Raw genomic sequence first — 21,434 nt, 5'->3', positions numbered from 1 at the left:
TTTAATTCGGTGTTTCCACGCAGTTTGCAGAAATCGCTGACATAACGCCAAGTTCAAGGCGAGCCAACGAAGACAAAAATGCTGTAAGATTGATCGTTTACTTCAGCGTTTCTTCATAGACATGACAGTGACAATAGAAAATGACAGGAAATATTTAGGCTATGTACATTTGTTATACATTCATGTTATTCTATGCACTGTAAACAGTAGTTGTCATGCATTGTAACATAAACACAACAGAGGGCTCCCAAAAATATATTTTGAACAAAGCATAGCTATTCATCAATTTTATAGTAAGAATGGAAGAGACCGTTGCTGTAACAGATGTCTTTTTTAAAATCCATTTTAGGAGTCAGAATGCTTGGTTGGTTGGTGATAAATACTTTTTTTTTACACTACGTCTTGCTATTAAAATAAACCTAGCGTATAATATTTACGATGAACCGTTCATGTCTTTGTACAAGGGGCAGCTAATAATTATTTCTCTCACTATATATAAATACACTCCTGATCCCAATTTTAAGACCAGTTGTAAAAATTGCAAGAATTTACATTTTTCACTGTTGGATCTTAAAGAGGTTCAAAATGCATAAAGAAGAAATGAGAGTGAGACAAAAACATTTTTCAGTGAGCAGTTTGTTGCAAACGAGCATTAAACTGAAACAGGATGTTCATCAGCTGATCAAAAGTTCATGACCCTAGCTCAAAAAAGCCCAGAAACCCTCCTGAAACAAATAAAATGCTCAAAAAAAGGATTCGGTAATGAGTAGCTGCACCATTCTTGTTAGTCATCTCAAAAATTGGTTTGGGCATGCTTGATGCCAGTGTTTCCAGGAGGTTAGTGGGAATGTTGCTCCAGGGGGTGAAGATGGCGTCACATAGGGCATCCACGGTCTGGAACTGATTGACCATTTTTTGTAAACTTTCCTTGCCATCCATCCCCCAATGTTCTCAATTGGATTCAGATCAGCGGAACAGGCAGGATGCTCCAAAAGAGTGAGCTTATTCCTCTAGAAGAAGTCCTTTGTCAGGCGGGCATTGTGAGTTGCAGCGTTGTCCTGTTGAAAAAGTCTGTCATTACCACACAGACGAGGGCCTTCAGTAAGGGATGCCCCCTGCAACATCTCCACATAGCCAGCTGCCGTTTGACGCCCCTGCACAACCTCAAGCTCCATTGTTCCATTGAAAGAAAAAGCACCCCAGACCGTGATGGCGCCCCCTCCACTGTGTCGTGTGGAAAACATCTCAAGTGGGATCTCCTTGTCATGCCAGTAATGTTGGAAGCCATCAGGACCATCAAAGTTCCATTTTTCTCATCAGAGAATAAAACTGTCTTACACTTTTCAATGTCCCAGGTTTGGTGCTCCAGTGCAAATTCCAAACAGACAATTTTGTGGCGTTGAAGGAGATGAGTCCTTCGTTTTTCTTCTTAAAACCCTTCTCTCGCAGATGCCGTCTGATTGTTATTGGACTGCACTCGGCACCAGTGACAGCCTTCATTTGGGCCGAGGATCGTCCCGTGTCTTGACGGACGGGCCGGTCTAAATGTAAGGGCCAGCGCTTATAAAGCTCGACAATCCGACCGCGTCCAAAGAGAGAAAGCTTTTTTGCCTTTGCCATCAAGAGATCACGCCAGTGTGACAGAAAATGACATTGAATCCACATTTCTGCCAAGATTTTGGCTTTTAAAGGCTGTGCTCTTAAGCTTTTGATCAGCTAATGAACAGCCTATTTCACTTTAACTCTTGTTTGCAATAAATCGCTTACTCAAATGTTTTCGTCTCACTCACATTTCTTCTTTTTTGCATTTTGAAGCTCTACTTACCGTATAACCCCCTTAACAGCGCAAAATGTAAATTCTTCTAAAAATTTTGATTAGGAGTGTGTATAAAATGTGGTGTATATAAAATGTATATAATAACGTGTATATTATATGGTATGTTATATGCTGTATATAATGTTGGGCCACAATTGACACAAGTGTGTTTATACATTTTTGTGTTGCCCAGTATACGCAATGTAACGATAATAAGACAAATAAAAACAAATCAGAATGGTTGTGCTGTGTCCACAGCATGCGTGTTGTGTTGTAGAAAGATACGCAATTGGCGTCGTCTTCATCAAATAGCGCATCCTCTGCTCATGTAAGCGACTGATGTAAATCCTGACTTGTGCAATAAAAACAATCAAATAGAATCACAATTCATCATTTCAAAATGGGTCCTTCACATGCTTAACTTTTGTTGGCATTAACATTCTTATTTGCATTTATGCGGACAGTCGGTTGGGACACTGGATGTTTAGATACTATATAACCTCACACGAGTAAATACTTACATAATACAGTGCATAATAAATTATTATGGACATTATTCATGGTTTGTTTTAACAAACATTTAACCAGGTAATTTATCTAACAGGAAGAGCATACACAAGCTTATCTGATTCAGTCGTAAAATGTTTGCAAGAAAAGGAGCTTTTCAAGTGTGCTACCAGCCAGCGCTTGCCATTTAAGTTGTTTTCTTCATTATTTTTCGGAACAATAAAAGTGTTTTTTTGATTGACACAATGCTGCGTTGGGACAGAGCTAATCAGCAAGAGTGAAGGGAACGTGTGAAAACCGCCACTGTGCTTGAGAGTAAATATATGAACTTTAACCGTACACATTATGTTCATATTAAGCTGCCACCTATTCATTCATTCATTCATTCATTCATTCGGATGAGGTCAGCGGATCAGATGAGAATTTCCATCAAATCTTTGTCCACTTCCTGCTGGGGGGGTGTGGCTGGGAGGTGTTGCTGTGAGTGGGACGGGGCGGGGACCCTTCGCTCCAGGGTGCTGCAGTGAAATACTGGACCATCTAGCACAGACATAAAAGCAACGTGTCAAGTAGTCAAAAATAAGCTGCATAAATGAACCTGTATTGCGAGCTGTAATACGTAGAAGCGTGTATTTTGGAGGGTTGGAAGTACTTTTTATTCTTTACTTAAATATACTTCAACAGTATGTTGTTATTGTGGTAGTACATAACTACTGCTGCAGTGGTGTGATGCAGTACTCAAAGCTGTGTATATATTTTGGTTACCTCATTTAAGTATACAATACAGACAAGTAATAGAAATAATATTAGATATTGCGCTAATTTGCTTTGTCACCTATAGCACAAAGTGGATGTTTTTCAAAAATATATTAATAAATCATGCTGTTTTGTGGTTAAATACGGCCTATTTGTCAAAAAATATGCATTTTTACAGATTTTACAGATTTTTTTTTTTTTGCCTAAATTAAACATTTTCATGTATAAAAATAGATAAATGAATATATAAGGCATTCGGAAGACGTATTCAAAGACTTGTGATGATATGTAGTATTCTACTCTGGTCACTAGGTGTCAGTAATGTTACTGTAATGTTCGGTGAGACACACAAGCACCAGACTTGGTCACCGGAACAACAGGCTTTTATTGCATGTTTGAATTAGCTCACGACAGGCATAACAACCCCTAACACCGGCTGCTGTTGCCAAGCTAAAACTTAAATCTGAACCCTCTACGTCACTTCCTGTCGGCCCACACACGAGCACAAGTCTTGTTTATGTCTTAAATGGCTTATTTACTCGTATTATGTCTACTATATTGGGTAACACGAGTAAATGTGACTATAGGGGTGCTAGTTTATGACTAGAGGGCTCTAATAATGTTAAAAAAACGTATTTAGAAGGTCATAAACAAGTTTCCTATGCTCCAACTACAAAAATATTTGATCTATAAATAAGGAATCCTCCTTTGTGCAAATTCATTTATCACAGTCGGGTCTGGAAGCAATTAACTGTGATGAACGAGGGATTACTGTATTGACCTACATTGGATTGGTTTTAGCATCTTTAATGCACAAAATGTATCAAAGTGGCACCCCCATCCTTCAATTATACATTTTGTTTTAATTTTTGTATTTATTGAAGAATTACCCGCCAGCAGTTTACTATGGTTTAAAAAATTAAAAGCTAGGCAGTTTTATGTTCATGTGTATACTAATGATATCAAATAGGAAGTATATTTCTCAGTATGTAATCTTACCAAGTCCACGGTCAGGGATGTAGTTGGGGCTCGGGCTGGACAATCGGCTTGGCAGCGTCATGCTCTGAAGAGCCGGGGTGCCGGGCTTACTGGTGTCCTGACTCTGATTCTTGTCGGTCTGCGTGCAGCTGTCTCTGCTGCCTGTCTTCGAGTGGGCCGCTGCCATTTGCGTGGAAGAAAACACCGGGGAAGGAGATGACGATATCGACTCTGCTCTAAGAGAGTCTGTGCGGAATTCTGGACTCAAGAGAACCCCTGTAGCAGAAGAACAAATGAAAACTGTGTTCCACGTGCTACCATGAACAACATGCTGTCCCACTGTTTGTAAAAGTGTGAAGTCTAGAAGTTACCAGGTGACTTACCCAGGCTGCCTTTCCAGTTGCTATCCTTGCGTTCTTCAGTGATGGGTGAGCTACTGAGTCCAAGGCTGTGATAGAGCAGTCCTGAACTACCAGATCCAGTATTAGAGATGGACATCAGAGACTTAGACGGCCTCATTGTTGGTGGCACATCCAACTTGATTGGTTCTTTCTTAGAACGTTGGTGAAGCACCTTGATCATAGCATCCTTCTCTATGATCTGGGCATGGAGGTTCTTTATCCTTAGTAAGAAAGAACAGAGTGAGGAGGTTGGATGTTAGAGTAGACAATAGAGCCACTTACTTATGGACCTGACTTATGCACCATCCCTTCAAGTGTCATCCTGTTTTCTGTACTACATGTACTGTGAGGGGTCATGGAACTGACTGACACTTTGTCACCAGGGTTGCACACATCTCAGGAGGGCTTTTGGACAGAGAAACATCCCCATCCAGCAATTTTGGGCTGGTCCCTCACCTTTCTAACAGTCATTCTGACTTTGGCTACACAATGTATCGTTTGAGCATGCAAATGCAACTTTTGGTTTCCAAGGCTTTAAAAACACTTAAATTGGCTGTCATGTCTTGCATTTTCCGAAGAGAACAAATGAAGCTATAAACATGAAACAAACACCATTATATACAGCCAAGACACTGTGGAATAAGGAGTGTGCCAACGGATTTGTTGTATCTTCAAACACTAAGGAGCTAGATCCAGAAGAAAATCGCCATTACGGAAAATGCGATTTGTATAAATAGCTATTGAACTAATATTCATATCGTTATGAATCCAATTGCTAATGGTATGTTTTCATGGTCAATGAATCTAAATACAAGTATGTAGAGAACATAAATGTAGGACTAGGAGGTCTGCGCTCTGAGTGCTTTTGTAGTTTGTATTAAAATACCGGTGTTGTGTAATACCTGCTTTCCATGTCCAAACAGCGCCGATTCGCCATTAGAATCTCTTCTTCTTCTTTTTGAATGCGAGCCTCCACCGATGTGTCATAGCTGCTGCTGGGAGAATGGCTTAGCATTGCTACAGATGTATCCCTGCAATACACACAGTATCCTGCTTTAGGCTGTAGTAATGTAATGACTACATGAAGAAGAGTGAAACGCATTAGTCAGTGTTGAGATTGCTGCAACTAAAGTTGCTCAAAGCAATGCAATGTGGGTCAATATACACTAAGCTATCTGAATAAAAACGTCCACATCTTAGCTTTGCGTTACAGGTGTTAGTGTCATATCTGTAATATCTCTCAATAACAATGAATTTATTTTATTTTACGGTAACACTTTACAATACGGTGCACACAATTAGAGTACCGTAGTAAATGAGGAAAGAACCTACCGAACCCTAACCACTGCATTAATTACTCATTAGCTCTTCATTAGTTCCTCAGTAGCTGCTCTACTCCTTAGTTCATCATTAGGTCTTCATTAGTTCCTCAGTAACTAGTCTAAATTGATGTGCCTTAGTCATTAGTTCCTCATTAGTTCCTCAGTAACTAGTCTAAATGTATGTGCCTTAGTCATTAGTTCCTGTGTACCTTATTGTAAAGTGTGACCTATTTTACAATATCATACAGATATTTGTACAAAACTCCTCTGTGTTCAAATACAATCATGCATATTATGTCCTTTTACCTTTGAGTAGCAACAGAAGCGGCCGCCTCCAGGGCAAACTGCCTCATGACGCTCTCCTCCAAATACTTTTGCTCCCACTTGGTCATGTCAGCCTCCAGAGCCAAAATGCGCTCCTCCTTCTCCCTTAGGCGCTCCATTAGTGCAGTGGCACTGTACTCTGATGGGACCACACCATTGTTTTGAGTACCTCCCTGGCGCTGGAAGGACAAGGACACATCATTTGATAAGTTAAAGTAAAAGTAAAACACATACCCAACAACAATATAAACACAAGACTTTTGTTTATGCTCCGTTTCATGGCTGAACCTGCTGACACTAAAGAGGGAACCAGCAGAGAGAAGAGAAGAGAATGAGCAATTCAAAGTCATATGACAGGAGGCAATGACCAAAACAACAATTTGAGCTGGAAAATAAACAACACAATAGTATCGATATTTCAAAGAGCCAAAGAGAGCGGCAGCCGGACCGCCATGTATTTTCACTGTAACTGTGTATGTTTCACTGTTATAACACGCCCTCTGAGGGTCACTGACCCTCCGACGTGGCCAACAATGAAAACAAGTTTGACAATCCTCATCTAATTGACAGCATGGATTGAAAATGAATGTGCGCTTGGTTACCTGTTGCATTCGTAGTGACTCCAGCTCTCTCTCCAGCCTGGTCCGAAGTCTATGCTCAAGTTGTTCTCTCTTCTCACACGCTGCCTGCAGCTGAGCGAGAGCCTGCTGCATTCTCTCCACCTTCTCCACATAAACTTGTTTCTTCTTTAGCTGTGCAACACACAATTTCAGTAATTACAAAGTACAGTGGATTCGCGCATAGTTGAGAAACAGCATTCGCGACCCCGCAGATTTGCAGATTTTTCGTCAAAAAAGAATTTTGTTTTATTTAGACTTTTTTTCTCTCCAAAAAATAGGCCTCTTGTTTCTGCAGAAAACATCTCATTCACCACCAATAATAATGTATACATACGTGATCATACCAGTAAAATGTACAGCATAGAGTGGTCCCTCCCTTTTGTGGTCATATGTAGTATTCTGGTCACTATGCGTCAGTAACATTACGTCGATGAGACATTACCTTAGATTACCTTAACAGTGCATGCAGTCAGCCATGGCATGTGGGAAAAAAAGTTCTCCTCGCATTCGGTGTGGAAGTGGTACATTTTTGGCTTCTCACTCTGTCCTTCTTCCCCACTGCATTTGAAACACCTTCTTAAGTTTAGAACAAATAAATTGGGGGCTAACCAGTTAGCTCAGTAGCTTGCTATATGCTATGGGCAGCGGCTGTCTCTTATGTCCAGTCGGCTGTGCATTAGTGTCGCGCAATGTGGCATAAAAAAAAGAATAATAACATTGTAAAGGTGACTATGGAGGGTATGGAGCGGTCAGGTCTGGAACTAATTAACCGTGATAAACAAGGGACGACTGTGTGTTGTATACCACACAAAGAAGTACACCACACGCATTAAGGGCACCTCAATGGTGTTTTCTTTTTCCACGGCAGGAATCGAACCAGTGCTCGGATATACACATGCCGGATGTGGCCCGTGGGCCGCCAGCTGTACAACACCTGCTGTAGGGTTTCCACAACACCCTTACCTCCTCCTCTAATTTGACCACTTTGGCTTGGGCGTTATTCAGAGCCTGGTCTCTGATTTCAATGTGTCTCCTCTGGTCCTCTGTGATTGAGCGCAGTGCATTCAGCTCCATCTCTACTTTTTCCTTCTCGCACATCGTCTCTTTGTCTAAACATAAACAAAGCACACATTATTATCAAAAGTGACCCATCTTTACATGTGTAAAGATTATTGGTGTAACAGGACAGTAGTATTCTCAACAGTTCATTTCGTAGTGTGTCTCATGTGTTTATGTGTATGTTAGATTTTTTTTGTTTGCACAATCAAATTTCTGCTTCTATCTGTTGCCATGTCAATCTAATCTGCCCAGGGCCTAAATTATGCATTTTTAAGCATAAGACGGCTGTGATGAACTAACTAAATGAAGTAAAATACAAATACAGGGCAGAAGAAGCATTCTAATTGTGCATGTAGTATTCTCTATTGGCCACTAGGTGTCACACAGACACCAGACGTGATAGCCTGAACAGGCATTTTTTGCAGGTTTAAAGTATCTGACAACAGGCACAATAATAAGCAGAATAATAACACGGGCTACTTTTGGGGCCATAACCCAGAAAAAGCTAGAACTCAACTCTGAACCTCCGACGTTGCTTGCTGTCCTCCACATCTGTCCACCCACCACTAAGGTCCCCTAAGAAGCACACTTACTCTGACACACATGAGCACAAGTTTTATTTATGTCAAAATCGGCTTATTTACTCTTATGTCTACTATATTGGGCAATAGGAGTGTCAAGCCTTTTAAAGCCACCTTTACAATACACTGAGACAATAGCCACCGCAGAAAAAAACAAGGAGCTGCTAATGTGTTATTTATGTCTAATATGTCTTATTTTCCCTAATTACGTCTACTATATTCGGTAGTACAAGTGTAGAGGTGACTATAGGAGTGTTATTCCATGTCTAGAGGGCTTTAATAATGTTAAAAAACAAATTTAGAAAGTCCAAACAGGTTTTCTATGCCACAACTACAAAAATATTAAATTTATTCAAGATTCAAGAACTTTATTGTCATATGCACAATAAAACAGGTAGTTATACTATGCAATGAAATACAATACAATTTATTAATATTGGATCCCACTTTGCAGAAATTCACTTATCGCGGTCGGGTTTGGAATCAAATAATCGTGATAAACGAGGGACTGTATCGTGTTGCATACCACATAAAGAAGTACACCGCACACATTAAGGGCACCTCGACAGTGTTTTCTTTTTCAATGGCAGGAATCTAACAAGCACTCTTCAGAGCACCAGTCTTAAGGAGACTGAGCTACTGCCGACCTAAATGATGTGTGTGTGAGCATGTTTGGATTTGTTCTTACTCTGTGCAAGCAGCTGAGATATGGTCTTCAAGTGGTCTTCTGAGCCATCACACTCTTTAGCCGTCATCTGCTTATTGGCCGTCTCCATGCGCTCTTTGAGACAAGAATACACATCATTAAAATCTGACCTTGATGCAGGAAAAATAGAATATGAGAGAATAAAGAAGTCCCAGACGGCCAATTATTTTATTTCGAACATGCTTAAAGAAACAATAAGTCATATATAATGATTCCAAGGGTACCATCAATAATCGGAATAATACTAGCCTCATGTTTTTGTTGCTGTCCGCTTTTCTGTTCTTTCTTTTCTTTGCATGGGTTCCCCCTACTCGTCTTCTTTTGCATTTCCTTCCCCGATACCTTGACTTCCGGTACGAGGTGGCGCAACGACACCACCAAAATATACACTGGTACCTTGGTTAATGTCATTAATTCGTTCCAGAAGGGCCAACTCAAACCAAAACAAACTCTAACCAAAGCTAATTTTCCCATAGAAAATAATGTAAATCGAATTAATCCGTTCCAGACACCCAGAAATGTGAGCACAAAACACATTTTATAGACAATCATTATAGTTTTTTTTGCAGAAAATGATGCAAAAGTAATTACAAATGAATGGACAACTGAACATTTAACATCACTTTTACCTTGTTTTGTTGGAAAAAAAACACACACACACACACACAAATCATCAATTAACAAAATAACACAAAATAAACACATTATTCTGCTGAAACCACAATTTGCAAAAATGTAAAAAAAAAAAAAAAAATTAAATATCAACATTCTAGAACCATGACATCGCGGACGTACGCCAAAGAGGATGCCTTATTTCTGGTGACGTGTGCTACATTTGACTGCGGATGCATGTAAGTCAATCAAAGCACAAAATGAATATGGCATTCACATGCTGATAATGAGTGTACATGTCAACTTCTGACTACAACTGTGGGTTTGCTGCTGTCTTACCTCTGAGGTCCCTGTTAAAGTCATGCAGCCGCCGGACCTCCAATTCTAGCTTGTTCCTCATTGTTTTCTCCAGGGCCTCCCTTTTAGAGGAGGATTTAGCAAGAGTCTCGTAAGCCTCTGACACCAGCTGGATTTCTGTTTCCAACTGCCAAAGGAAATAGATGGAATGAAGAGAAACAACAAAAATACCAACAAATGACAACAATAAGGATAATAAGACATCATTTACAAGTGATGCGTGAAATATTTTTTAAAAGTTTTTCCCATACATTCATTTGTGGTGACCTGGACTGAATAATTGGACCACCATAAATAGATTTGCTTAGTTGATTAACCTGAAGCTGTTTGGTTAGGCCCCAGACGGATCAAATCGATATGATGACTAAGGACAAGCACGAGCACATCTGACAGGCTGAAATCAAAGGATATTTACATTTTCAAGTCAAAAAACGATTAATCGAATACCATAATATTAATTATTTGCATAACTGATTAATCGTTGATTCATTGATTATTTTTTGCAGCTCTACTTTCAATATAATGATGATGCACTCAAAATAAACAAATGACTAATAAATAAAAATATACTATTAAAAGTGTATTTTATTTCATACTTATTTTTTTATTTGAGAATTATATTTTTTTTAGAGAAATACCTGCTAGTAGTTTTTTGTTTCCTTTTCAAAATCATTCAACACAAATGCTAAGCAGTTTTATGTTGTGCATTTTGTTCCCTTTCTGTACCAAAAATGAACCAAACCTAATGTTAATAACCCAATGTTATGAGATGATCTTGGCAAGAAGAAGATTGGGAACAAGACCAAGATCATAACAGCGATTTTCCAAGATAGGCTCCACTCAGAACAGACATCGCCAGGGTCAACCAATAATCTTTACTCATTTTCAGTGGCTATACTGCAATACAAGCTGTACACTGTATTATGTATATGTTCTTCAAAGAAGAGCTTAACTTTATGCTCACTAAGATTTTGAACAAAAAAATGTGTTCCAATGTTACCTTGTGCAGCTTGGTGACTTTCTCCCGACAGGCCTCCATCTCCTGCCTCAGAATTCTGTTCTCTTCTGTCAGCACGTCCACTCTCTGTTGGACTTGTGTTACCATTGCAAAGGATTCCCCCTGCAGGTGTGAGTAAGAATGCAGATGGGGGAAATGTCCAGGCTGAACAAAGGGCTGAGTCTGGGGAGGGAGCGGTCCTTGGAAATGCTGTAGTTGATACTGATGATTCTGTTGCTGTTTGTTGTAACTCCGTGGTGTGGAACTGTAGGGGTTGCTGGGGAAACCGTGGCATCTTTGTGGTGTTGGGTTGATCGGTACAGGGGTGAAAGTCTCCCCTACCTGATGGGAAACAAGACCCTGTAGATGGCGAAGCCCCATGCTGGGCAAGGTCTGACCCTGACTCTGTGGATGTTGCTGGAGAAAGGAGGGGTGAGAGGAGTGGGAGACATTGGGCACGCTACAGAGAGTTGAGGACTGGGCGCGGGACAAAGAACCAACAGAGGTGACTGAAGAGGTGGGGCTGTGCTGGTGAAGGGACTTCTGGAAAGTGCCCGAACCGTCCTTACTGGACCTGAGAAGAGTGGAACACCAATGTTTTGTTAAGTTTTCTGAAATAGAGCTGATGTTGAGAAAGATGTTGAAAAGTTGTTGGAGTGGATCAACCCCTTCCCTCTCTCTCCTCCCAAAATCACTCACCGCTCTTCAAAGTCTTCCCAACAACATCGTTCAATTGTAAAACTACTAAACAGCCTGGGTTTCTGTGCCAAGATGAGTTATTTATCTTACCTAAATGAGCCATACTCTGGTGGGGGCTGATATCGGACATGGGGCACTTCCCTTGACTGCTCCTGATGAAAAGGACCTCCAGTCTCTTGCTGCATACAAGGGGAGCCCATTCCTTTAAAGGGGTAGTCTGGAGGTGGTCCGCGATACTGGGGCTTGTAGTAATCACCTGGCTGCTCTGGAGGGGACAGCTGGGGGGACAGTGAAGAGCTGATGACTGGAGCATGCGCCTTAACCCCACTTGTGGCCAAGGAGAGCTGCATTAGCCGTTCGCTTAAAGAGCGAACGTGCCCTTGTTTTAGATCCTTGAGCCCGTCATCTTGGTGAACCTTAACCGCACCATTAACACGCTGCACGGTGGGCCGACCTTCTGTGCGCACCTTGGCGTCAGTTACTCCAGCGACGTAGAAGGCGGCGCCTGCTGAGGAAGGCAGTGTGGTCTGTTGAGATTGGCTGCTCTGCTGTTGAAGCTGAGGAGGTGGGCCGTGACCACGAAAGTATTGTGACTGAACCTTAGCTTCCTCGTAAGTAGGCAGGTCCTCTAGGTTTAGGCACTGACCCTGGTTGGTCGAAGCACATCCGCTGCCGCCACCTGCTCCAGTTATGGAACCAACTCCCCCTCCATTGCTCCCACAACCTCCAACTACTCTGGAACCCAACTGCTCCAGGCTGTCTGTCTGTAGCTCTTGTCCCTGCGGCTCCTGTCTGGCAATGTGCGGGGTCATGGAATGGTCTTCGGAAGGGCCACCCTGCCCGTGCCCTCCACCTCCAGACACTGCTCCTCCCTGCTGCTGCATCACAAAACTCCGATTCATCTGCTCCTGCAGGAGACGCTGCAGGACGGTGCTATTGCCGCCTCCTGCACTGGAGCTGCTGCTTGATGTCTCTTCGGTGGCGGTCCTCATCTACGTCTTGCACGGACGACACGATTTAAAGAAAACCAAGCTCTACTCAGTGCTTTAACTTCCTAGAGAGAAATAAAAAAAAATAAAATAAGAACACCGTGTGACGTATGGATGACAATTGTAATTTACAAGAAGTGACGGGTGAAAAACATTGGTGAAGCTAACATTTTTTCATTGATGTGCAAACAAAATATCATCCCAGAACACAGCAGAGCCTTCCATTGTATAATCACTCAAGATGTTTGGCAACAATGTAATGCTACATGTGCACGAGAAAAACTCACAACGAGCTTGTCAACCCATTGGAAATTGCAGGAGGTCATTACTCAATATAACAGTCTGTGTCATTTTACTCAGAACACAAAACTCATCACACAGCAACCTAACACTCAAACGTTATACCTAATAAATATACAAACATGTACCAATGCAAGTTTAAAATGAAATAAAAAAGCAACATTTTCAAGTTTTCCCAAAATGCATTTATTTCTGAGCAAACATTTTCTGACAAGCGGCATAGAAAATAGATAGATGGCAAGATGACACCATGAGTCTGACTGTTATGTTGCTATACTGTTATATATAATGACCTCCTGCGATTTTCAATAGGTTGACAAGCACGTTGTGAGTGAACTGATAGCTCCTGCCAAAGAAAGAGCTACCGTTTCCTCACTGACTCTTGTGCGGCAGGGTATTTAACAATTAGCAGTAGTTCTATTAGCAGTAGTTCTGAAGTAAAGGAGATGTCACGAGATTATACTTTAGCCATAAATTAGCCATGCCGCTGTATAAGTCGCAGGGCTCAAAGTTTAACAAAAATGTAATTAGGAATTTTATTTTTACTTTATTCTCATAACATTAGAACTTTTTCCGCAACCTAATTTTCCAAAAAACTTACAACTTTATTCACTGTTTTCCTTGTTTCTCATAATATTATAACTTTAAAAAAAGATGTCTTTTTACTTCAATATTTAAAATTTAAGCGACATTTAAACATGTTGAAAAGGCGACCCACAACACCGGCAAAACTTCAGAACTCCTCTCTGACAGAGCGTGAATGGTAGCTAGCGGGGTTAGCTTAGTTTAGCGGAGCATGCTAGCGCGGCTGTGTGAGTGTGTTTAAAGCGTGTTGTCTTTTATCGCTTGTTAATGCAAATGAGCATTTTACAATGCCCACTGACGTCGTGCAAGTTCTGAGTGATAATCAGGACGAGACGCACATTTATTCTTGCTTCCAGCTCGTCTTAACCGTCAAAAGACATCCTCAACACACACAGTACACTTCTGGCCTTCAAAATAAGAGTTCTGTTCACCACATACTGCCTGATTGTGTAAACAAAATATAATGCAACTGGAATTGCATTGATGACTACGTCTTCCGTTAGAAAAGTTAGCCAAGCTACACCCGTTTCTAAAATACTGGGCAAAATTGTAAGGGTTTTTGCATTTAATTAACAAGCCTTTTATTAACTGCCACAAAAGTACACAGTCTATGCTGGTAAAAAAAAAAAAAAAAAAAGTCTACCAGGTCAAAAAACTGAAATAAAAAATTTTTAAACTGATAAAATTTGGGAAAAAATAGAACACATTTCAGAGGGCCCAACATCTAAAATCACTCACAGGCGGCTCCGTCTTGCTTGTGTCGTAAAAAAAAAAGACTAAAAGAAGTGACAAAGTATTTCTAAAAATATATGCTTTGCTTTTCATTCTTTTTTGCTCACTTTTCGTCTCGGCCAAGTATGCAAATTGACAGCATGTGTCATTTCCGTCTGTACATGGCCACATTTACCACTTATCATCTGCTCTCCGTACAACAAGCGGAGGAGCGATTGCATTAATTCAACGACATGCCTTTATTTTGATTTTGTGGATTGTTTTGAGAGTATTGCTTTCTATTGTTATCATTTCTAACGTTATGTTTTGTTGACACAATTACGCAGTAGGCCTATGTGGCGAACAACACTCTTACTTTGAAGGCCGGAAGTGTACTGTGTGTTGAAAATGTCTGCTTACGGTAGCTGGGAGCAAGATTAAACGTGCCTCTCATCCTGAGTTCACTCAGAACTTGCAGTTGTCGGCTACGCTGCACATTTGTGTGTTTTTGTCAGCGCATGTGTGCACCCCAACTGCAACTGCGGAGCGATTGCAAAACAGTTGTACACGCCTTGAAGCTGCCGACCATGGGTAAAACATCATGTATCTATCCCTCCCAGTAAAAAGACTGGTTCAAATAAACAATTACGTTCCATGGCTTATCCACAAAACAGTAATGAAAGGGCTGGATGGAGAAAGGCGACAAATGGTTGTCAAATGATATGCAGTACAAGTGGTTTCTGGTTTTGTCAGCAGAGGTTGATGGTCCTTGAGGACAGTTGGAAACCCTAAAGTTGGATGGAATAACTATCTACTGACAAGACAGGAAACGTTGAGTTTACTCCCCCTACGTTCCACTGCCAAAGATGAAGTTCGAGTTGACGTTAACTCTTTCGAGCATCACTACTGTAAAGTCCGAAGAACAACTTTTTATCGTGCCGTTACAATGTTAAATATCCGCGCCGTGCTTTTAGGGCGCATTGTAGCAAGAGACCAGCACAGAATTAAAGAAAGAAACTGCTGTTTTTTTTTTTTTTTTTACCTTTCAAGTGAAGCTCCTTCAACACGACTTCAGTGGAAACATGTTCCTCAGATCTTCTTTCCCGCTACACAAGTCAACACAAAACTAAACTTAAAAAAGCCAACATAAAAGTCAACATAACGTATAAAATACCGGCCGTCAACCGCCAGGCTGTGTTTTGAAACAAACAGTTTGTCTTTCCAGCGTTTTTAGTCCTTGTTGCTACTTTCATGTTTTTCCATAAAAAGGGAGGTCCTGAGAGCAGGAAGCAAAAAACCCTCATCCGGTTTGTGGCACGAAAGAATGCTGCACAGATAAAATATCTCATTTCGATGAATGTATCTTGTAAAAACACCCATTTGCCGATCTCTTACTACTTATGTCTCCAACGGAATGACAATATTAGGAGATGTATTTTGGAAAGTGGCACATTTCCATCGGATCAGGGTGTCCCTAAAGTCTGCACACACAGCAAAAATGCATATTATACGACTATATACAAATAAAATTATATATGCTATTGTTTTTATTTAATAGACAATATAAACGATATATCATTAAATATTTATTTTTTATTTGTTGTATTTGCATTTTGTACATTCCATTAATTATTCTTTTTTTTTTACTTTTTGTATGTTTAAATTGTACAATTATATAAAAATATTTACAATTTGTTAAAATTGCATACACTGTAAATATTTGCTTTTAATTGTAATGTCATTATTATACATTTATAATATATACAGTATTATATATACTGTTTAACTTCCTATATTAATTGTGTTTATTTGCACGTATTCATTATATTGAACTAATTATTAATAAATATACTTTACTATAGTTATTTTAAAATAATTTTATATACTTAATATAGTTTTTTTTTTAAATCATGCTTTATGGAGATGATGCAAAGTTTGGTAGCAGCACATAAATTACATATTGCCCTTTTTCACTAAGACTAATTTATGTTCTTTCTCTTTTTTTATACACACAATATAATATATATATATAATATATATATATATAATTTCTAATTATCTTTGAGTGTACAGTATACTATATATACACACAGGTATATGTGTGTATGTAAATGTGTGTGTGTGTGCATGCATCTATACATTATATACACATATATATATACTGTACATTCAAAGACAAGTAGAAATGATTAATGCTTCAGTTTGAACACTAATGAAGAAAAAGTGAACAGATTTTGATATCAGGTAGAAAACAATAAAGAACGTAAAATTGTAATTATCATCTAAAAGTAACCTAGAAAACAGAAGTCTTTTTAAAAGTTGGTCTAGAATCATTTGATTTAGATTTGCTCAATTTGGAGATGAGCTGCTGAGCCCGAGGGTGTCCAAAGTTGGGCCTGGGGGTCATTTGGGGGCAACAGCTCCTTTTTTTCAGCTGGTTGGTGAAATCATTCTTCTTTGCTGATAACAATTAGCATGTAACGCTGAAATCTGTCTCTATGCAGATTTGAGGAGTGGCGGGGCCAACCCTCAACCCCTAGGGAGGCTGCGGAATGTGAGCATGTCGTCCAAGTGGAGGCTTCAGATTTGACCCTGTACAAAAGTTGAGTAGTTCATTGTTATTTTACTTTATTTTCATCGAAATCTCTTCCAGCTTCTGCACCGACTCAGCCAGGGAGTGAACCTGTCACGGGGTGAAAAACAGCAACAATCAGAGCGTCAAATACATTAAATTCCAAGTGAAAAAAAAAAAAACACACATTGTTTGGACCCAACATCATAAAACATAAACAATACATTTTACAGATATTTCTGGCGACTATTACATGAAACAAAGAGCAGTTATTTAGCCATCCATCTTCTTCCGCTTGTCCAGGTTGTGGGCACAGCAGTCAAGGCAGGGATGCAAAGACTGTCACTGGCATTTCCAAGCTTTACACACACTGTACTGGTTCATCAAGGAATACACTTTCTTCTTATTCCACAGTGTTGACCCAGGTGACGTCCAAGCCAGTATGACTATCATTTATTTCATCGTTCATCTGAAGTATTGCCATATAGCCAATAGCCAAAAAAGGATCTTTACTGACTTGGATATTATTGCTCACCTTGAAAGATTTGAACCCCGGCCCCCTATACCAAGAGCCTGCGGCATTACCCACTGAGCTATCCAGCAGCAATCAACATCAGAAGATAACGATGGTGATGATGATAGATATAGCAATCCAGAGTGGTAGCAACATCCGGAAAAAGGAACACAAAAAGTTGGAGAAATACCAAGGGGTGAGGGAAGAGCCAGACAAAATGTGGGGGAAATGTAGAGATTGTGGACTGTTGGGGCAGTAACACCTCAAGCTGGGCGGATGGAACAACATCTGGCATCTCAGCCCCCAAAAAATGGGGAGAGCTAAGATTCTGCACAAAACCTTCAAGCTCCCAGGACTCTGATAGAGCTCGAAGGAGGCTTGTGAAGAGGGGCCCAGAGTTTGGTGGTACGCCCTCGTCCAAGGGTAACAGTTTGGGTTTTCTTAAAGATCTTGGCAAATCCGAACAACTTATACTCATGTGAAATGGTTTGAACCAATGATCTTGGAATCTGCAGGTGTTTAGAAATGTCTCCAAAAGATCTCCTTAACGTTTGTAAGTTTACAGTTCGTCTTCTTCGATACTCACCGAGTTCCTTGAACTTTAAAAAAAAAAAAAAATGCAACTTTTGTGTTTACACAGTAATAAAATAATAATGCTGGTAGTTTAAAACACTGCAATTTTGGCTGCCAGAACACGATTGTCATCCACGTGATGAGCTAAATCGACAGTTTACATCCGTACTTGTGTCAATTGGCCCCACAGATATCCTTTGAAATGTGCTGCATGAACAAAAACCTATTCACCAATCCAATGTCATGTCATATATACATGATATCATATTCTGCAAAACATCATCTTCATGAAATCAACACGTTTACTGAATACCTCCATGCCGCTCTGTGCCAAGTTTTGAATCAGCACGACGGCCCTGCTGATGTTGTCTCTGATGGAGAACATGGACTCTTTTTGTGCAGCGGCGACCTCTGTCATCTGAGAGCACAACACTGCGTGTTTGTCTTTAATGGCTCTCAGTCTCTCCAGCATCATGACGGGGTTCTCCTGCAGGCACAGTGTATTCTTCAGACAAAGTATTAAAGAAGAGCGGCCTCTTTGTTCAGCGGCAGAGAAACGGTTTAATGAGCACACCACCACCACCGCTATTGGCAAACAATCTGCTTTGAGGCTGTTTCTTTGCTAAGGGTAACGGAAGACTTCACCACATTGAGGGGCTGATGAACAGGGTCATGTACCGTAGAATCTTGGATGAGAACCTACTGACCTCAGCCAGACCACAGAAGATGTGTCGTCCAGCATTACAACAACCAAAAACACACGGCTCAGGCAACAAGAGCACTGGGTCAAGAGGAAGAACATTAAGATCCTGCAGCGGCCTAGCCTGTCTTTGGACCTTAATCCCACTGTATGTCTGTGGAGGGAATGGAGACTGAGTTGCCAAGCGACAGCCTCAAAACTTGGAGAGTACAGTCTTCCCTCGCTCTATCGTGGTTCGTGTTTTTTTTTTTTATTAATTCTAACTAATTAATTAATGTTCACTGTTTCATGGTTGACTAGGGCCTATTAGCCAAAATAATTAATATTTAAGCAAATGTTATGTATTCTTGGCCTAAATTAAACATTTTCAATTATAAAAATATTCTAAATGAACGAAAATACAAATGCGGTGGTACCTTGGTTAACATACGCCCCGGTTAGAGCGTTTTTCGGTTAACGTCCAAATTTTTGCTACAATTTCACCTCGGTTTGCATTCACCCGCTTGGTTGGGGTTCATAACGGGTGCGGCTTGTCTACGTCGCCATCTTGGATCACGCGCAAAATACTGCGATACTTGCACGGTGATCCATGGCTCTAATAATGTTACAAACCATATTTACAAAGTCAGTCGCAAACAGGTTTTCTATGCTCCAACTACGAAAATATTCCGTTTATTAATATTGAATCCTACTTGGCGGAAATTCACTCATCGCGTCGGGACTCGAACCAATTAACTCAGGGATTACTGTATATGTCAAGAGTATTGGGCCTCCTGCGATGTGTTTAACCCAACTACTAGAAACGTCTCACCTCTGTCCTTGCCAACACTTAATCAAATACAAATTCATTTTTAGTTTACACACAGTGAATTTAGCCCATGTTCCCCGAGGTGCTGACTAACTGGATATGAATGAGCGTGCAAATAAAACTCACTCAATGTTACTCCACATGCCTAACTTACATTACTGAATAGGTCATTTTCCAGAATTTTCCTGTATGGCTATATTTTCCGGTGGTTGTGTCAAAATGCTATCAGTAGTTGAGCTATCACCTCAGGGAAACGTCCATTCTCAGCAGTGTGGTTGTTGAGGTCCAGCTTCAGGCGCTTCTCGATGTGGTCCAACCCCGCTTCCGACTTTGAGAACTGCAAAGGCACCACAAAGATTTAGGCTTTGTCAGTAAATTGGCAGCAACGCTGTTCATTTGTAATGTGAGCTTCAAGACTCACTGTGACGCGCTGAAGAAAGCTCGAAATCAACCGAAAAATGTGAATTCATTTAGCGTGTTACGGACACACATGGTTGTGTGTCGTCTTATTGTTCACTTGGAGGAGGACCACAACTCTCTGCTTGCTTCTGAAGATTGTCCATTGTCGGTAATAATCAAAACGCGGGGATCTAATCATCATGCAATGCTTTGGAGAAGAGAGCCAGTCAACTCACCTTAAAAATAGAGAACAAATATATGGTTAATGTTGTGCAGCTAGGATTTCAAACTAAACGAGCTGCTTTTTATTGGAGCGAAACAGATTACATTGTTAATGGAGCATATTTTGATGTCTTGTAGTACACCGCTTTTGCTTAAAGCGCGCTGGAATAAAAAAACTGGTCCTTGCCGTCCCCAGGGATAAGTAGAATTACGTGCAAGACGGAAAGGACAATAAAGACATTTTACACCAGCATTAAAGTATGCTTACCATCAACTCAAGGTTTTCCACTGCTGTCTCCATGTCGAAATGTTATTTTAGCTGTCACAACAACTTCAAATACTTGCTTTTGTCTTCTTCTTTGGTGTTAGCGATCGATTAAACCCAGTTTTTAAGTGCATTACCGCCACCTACTGGATTGGAGTGTCAGTGTAGCTCGGGGGCTTTTGCTGTCAAAACTAGACCGCCTCTCAGACAGACAGTCAAGGCAGCTCTGTAAATGAATACAAGTAAATGTATACTTACTTTCATAAAGCGCCTCTCTACAAAGAGATTTAAGTTAATTTCTCCCGTTTAATACTTCACACACGCACTAATACGCTTGAGGAACAGTTAGGCACCAAAAACAATGTGATTTTGATTGTTTTTGGTTGGCTGTTTCTCAAGTATATTAGTGCGTGTGTGAAGGTATAAACGAGAGGAATTAAACGTCTTTGTAGAAAGGCGCTTTATGAGAGCAAGTACATTTACTTGTACATGTATTCATTTAGAGCGCAGCCTTGCCACATCCAATATGATGGCGGCGACGTTGGCGTATCGCAGCAGTGGGCAAACCCACTCGATGCAACGTCTCTCTATACCTATGGACCGCCACTTGTGCGTCCTACGTCGCCTCTTCTGTCGCTTCAAACTCATTAGAATCTCCGCTGTAGTTCAGTTTCACTGAAACAGTTTGTAATTGTCTTTCTTTCTGTGTTACTGTCCACAAATGTCGATTGTTTGTCATGTGCTTTGATCTGAACTGCGGGCGCTCGTGAGTGACGTCTTCTTCTTCTTCTTCTTCTTCTTCTTCTTCTTCTTCTTCTTCTTCTTTTAGTTTAACGGCGGGTTGCAACCATGACTTGAAAAGGTGCATACCGCCACCTACTGTACTGGAGTATGTAACATGGGCCATATACAGTATCTTACTTTATGCTATCTTAGATAGTGAGGAGACTACTTATACTAATAATAATAATAATAATCCTAATAATAATACTTATACTAAAATATTCTAATAATTATCTATATTCTATTATATAAGCCTGTGGTGAGTGACGTCACATCCG

The 21,434-nt window shown here is 40.4% G+C and overlaps 2 protein-coding genes across 3 annotated transcripts; both read right to left on the bottom strand.

Annotated features, from left to right (window-relative positions):
* Positions 1-56: 56 nt before the first annotated feature.
* On the bottom strand, positions 57-15,982 carry amot (angiomotin). Its single transcript, XM_054754734.1, has 12 exons — positions 15,363-15,982; positions 11,826-12,789; positions 11,040-11,610; positions 10,022-10,166; positions 9,053-9,145; positions 7,688-7,833; positions 6,707-6,856; positions 6,087-6,283; positions 5,361-5,489; positions 4,441-4,679; positions 4,079-4,333; positions 57-2,863 (listed from the first exon to the last, which is right to left on the bottom strand). The coding sequence occupies exons 2-12, from the start codon at positions 12,725-12,727 to the stop codon at positions 2,736-2,738; spliced, it is 2,955 nt and encodes a 984-aa protein (XP_054610709.1). The 5' UTR covers positions 12,728-12,789; positions 15,363-15,982; the 3' UTR covers positions 57-2,735.
* A 268-nt stretch (positions 15,983-16,250) lies between these two features.
* Positions 16,251-21,106, bottom strand: ska2 (spindle and kinetochore associated complex subunit 2). Of its 2 annotated transcripts, XM_054754747.1 has the most exons (5): positions 20,967-21,106; positions 20,377-20,599; positions 19,732-19,824; positions 18,293-18,466; positions 16,251-17,003 (listed from the first exon to the last, which is right to left on the bottom strand). In XM_054754747.1, exons 2-5 carry the CDS (start codon positions 20,407-20,409, stop codon positions 16,944-16,946), a joined length of 360 nt encoding a protein of 119 aa, XP_054610722.1. In that variant the 5' UTR covers positions 20,410-20,599; positions 20,967-21,106; the 3' UTR covers positions 16,251-16,943. The 2 variants fall into 2 exon arrangements, with proteins under 2 accessions (XP_054610722.1, XP_054610721.1); XM_054754746.1 differs by lacking the exon at positions 20,967-21,106 and having other exon boundaries at positions 20,377-20,696.
* Positions 21,107-21,434: the final 328 nt, after the last annotated feature.

Source organism: Dunckerocampus dactyliophorus, chromosome 16 (assembly GCF_027744805.1).
Source record: "Dunckerocampus dactyliophorus isolate RoL2022-P2 chromosome 16, RoL_Ddac_1.1, whole genome shotgun sequence".
Lineage (NCBI taxonomy): Eukaryota > Metazoa > Chordata > Actinopteri > Syngnathiformes > Syngnathidae > Dunckerocampus > Dunckerocampus dactyliophorus.
This window is presented reverse-complemented; position numbering and strand designations above follow the sequence as displayed.

Bases quoted from the DNA above. Each gene is read 5' to 3' on its own strand.
- amot (XM_054754734.1), bottom strand. From the start codon at position 12,727: ATGAGGACCGCCACCGAAGAGACATCAAGCAGCAGCTCCAGTGCAGGA. The intron at 6,284-6,706 runs GTAACCAAGCGC...TTGTCCTTCCAG, and splicing joins AGTCACTACGAATGCAACAG to CGCCAGGGAGGTACTCAAAA. The intron at 4,680-5,360 runs GTATTACACAAC...TTTCTTACTAAG, and splicing joins TGTTTGGACATGGAAAGCAG to GATAAAGAACCTCCATGCCC.
- ska2 (XM_054754747.1), bottom strand. From the start codon at position 20,409: ATGGAGACAGCAGTGGAAAACCTTGAGTTGATG. The intron at 19,825-20,376 runs GTAAGCATACTT...GTGCCTTTGCAG, and splicing joins TGGAAAACCTTGAGTTGATG to TTCTCAAAGTCGGAAGCGGG. The intron at 17,004-18,292 runs GTATTCAGTAAA...ACCCCGTGACAG, and splicing joins TGGCACAGAGCGGCATGGAG to GTTCACTCCCTGGCTGAGTC.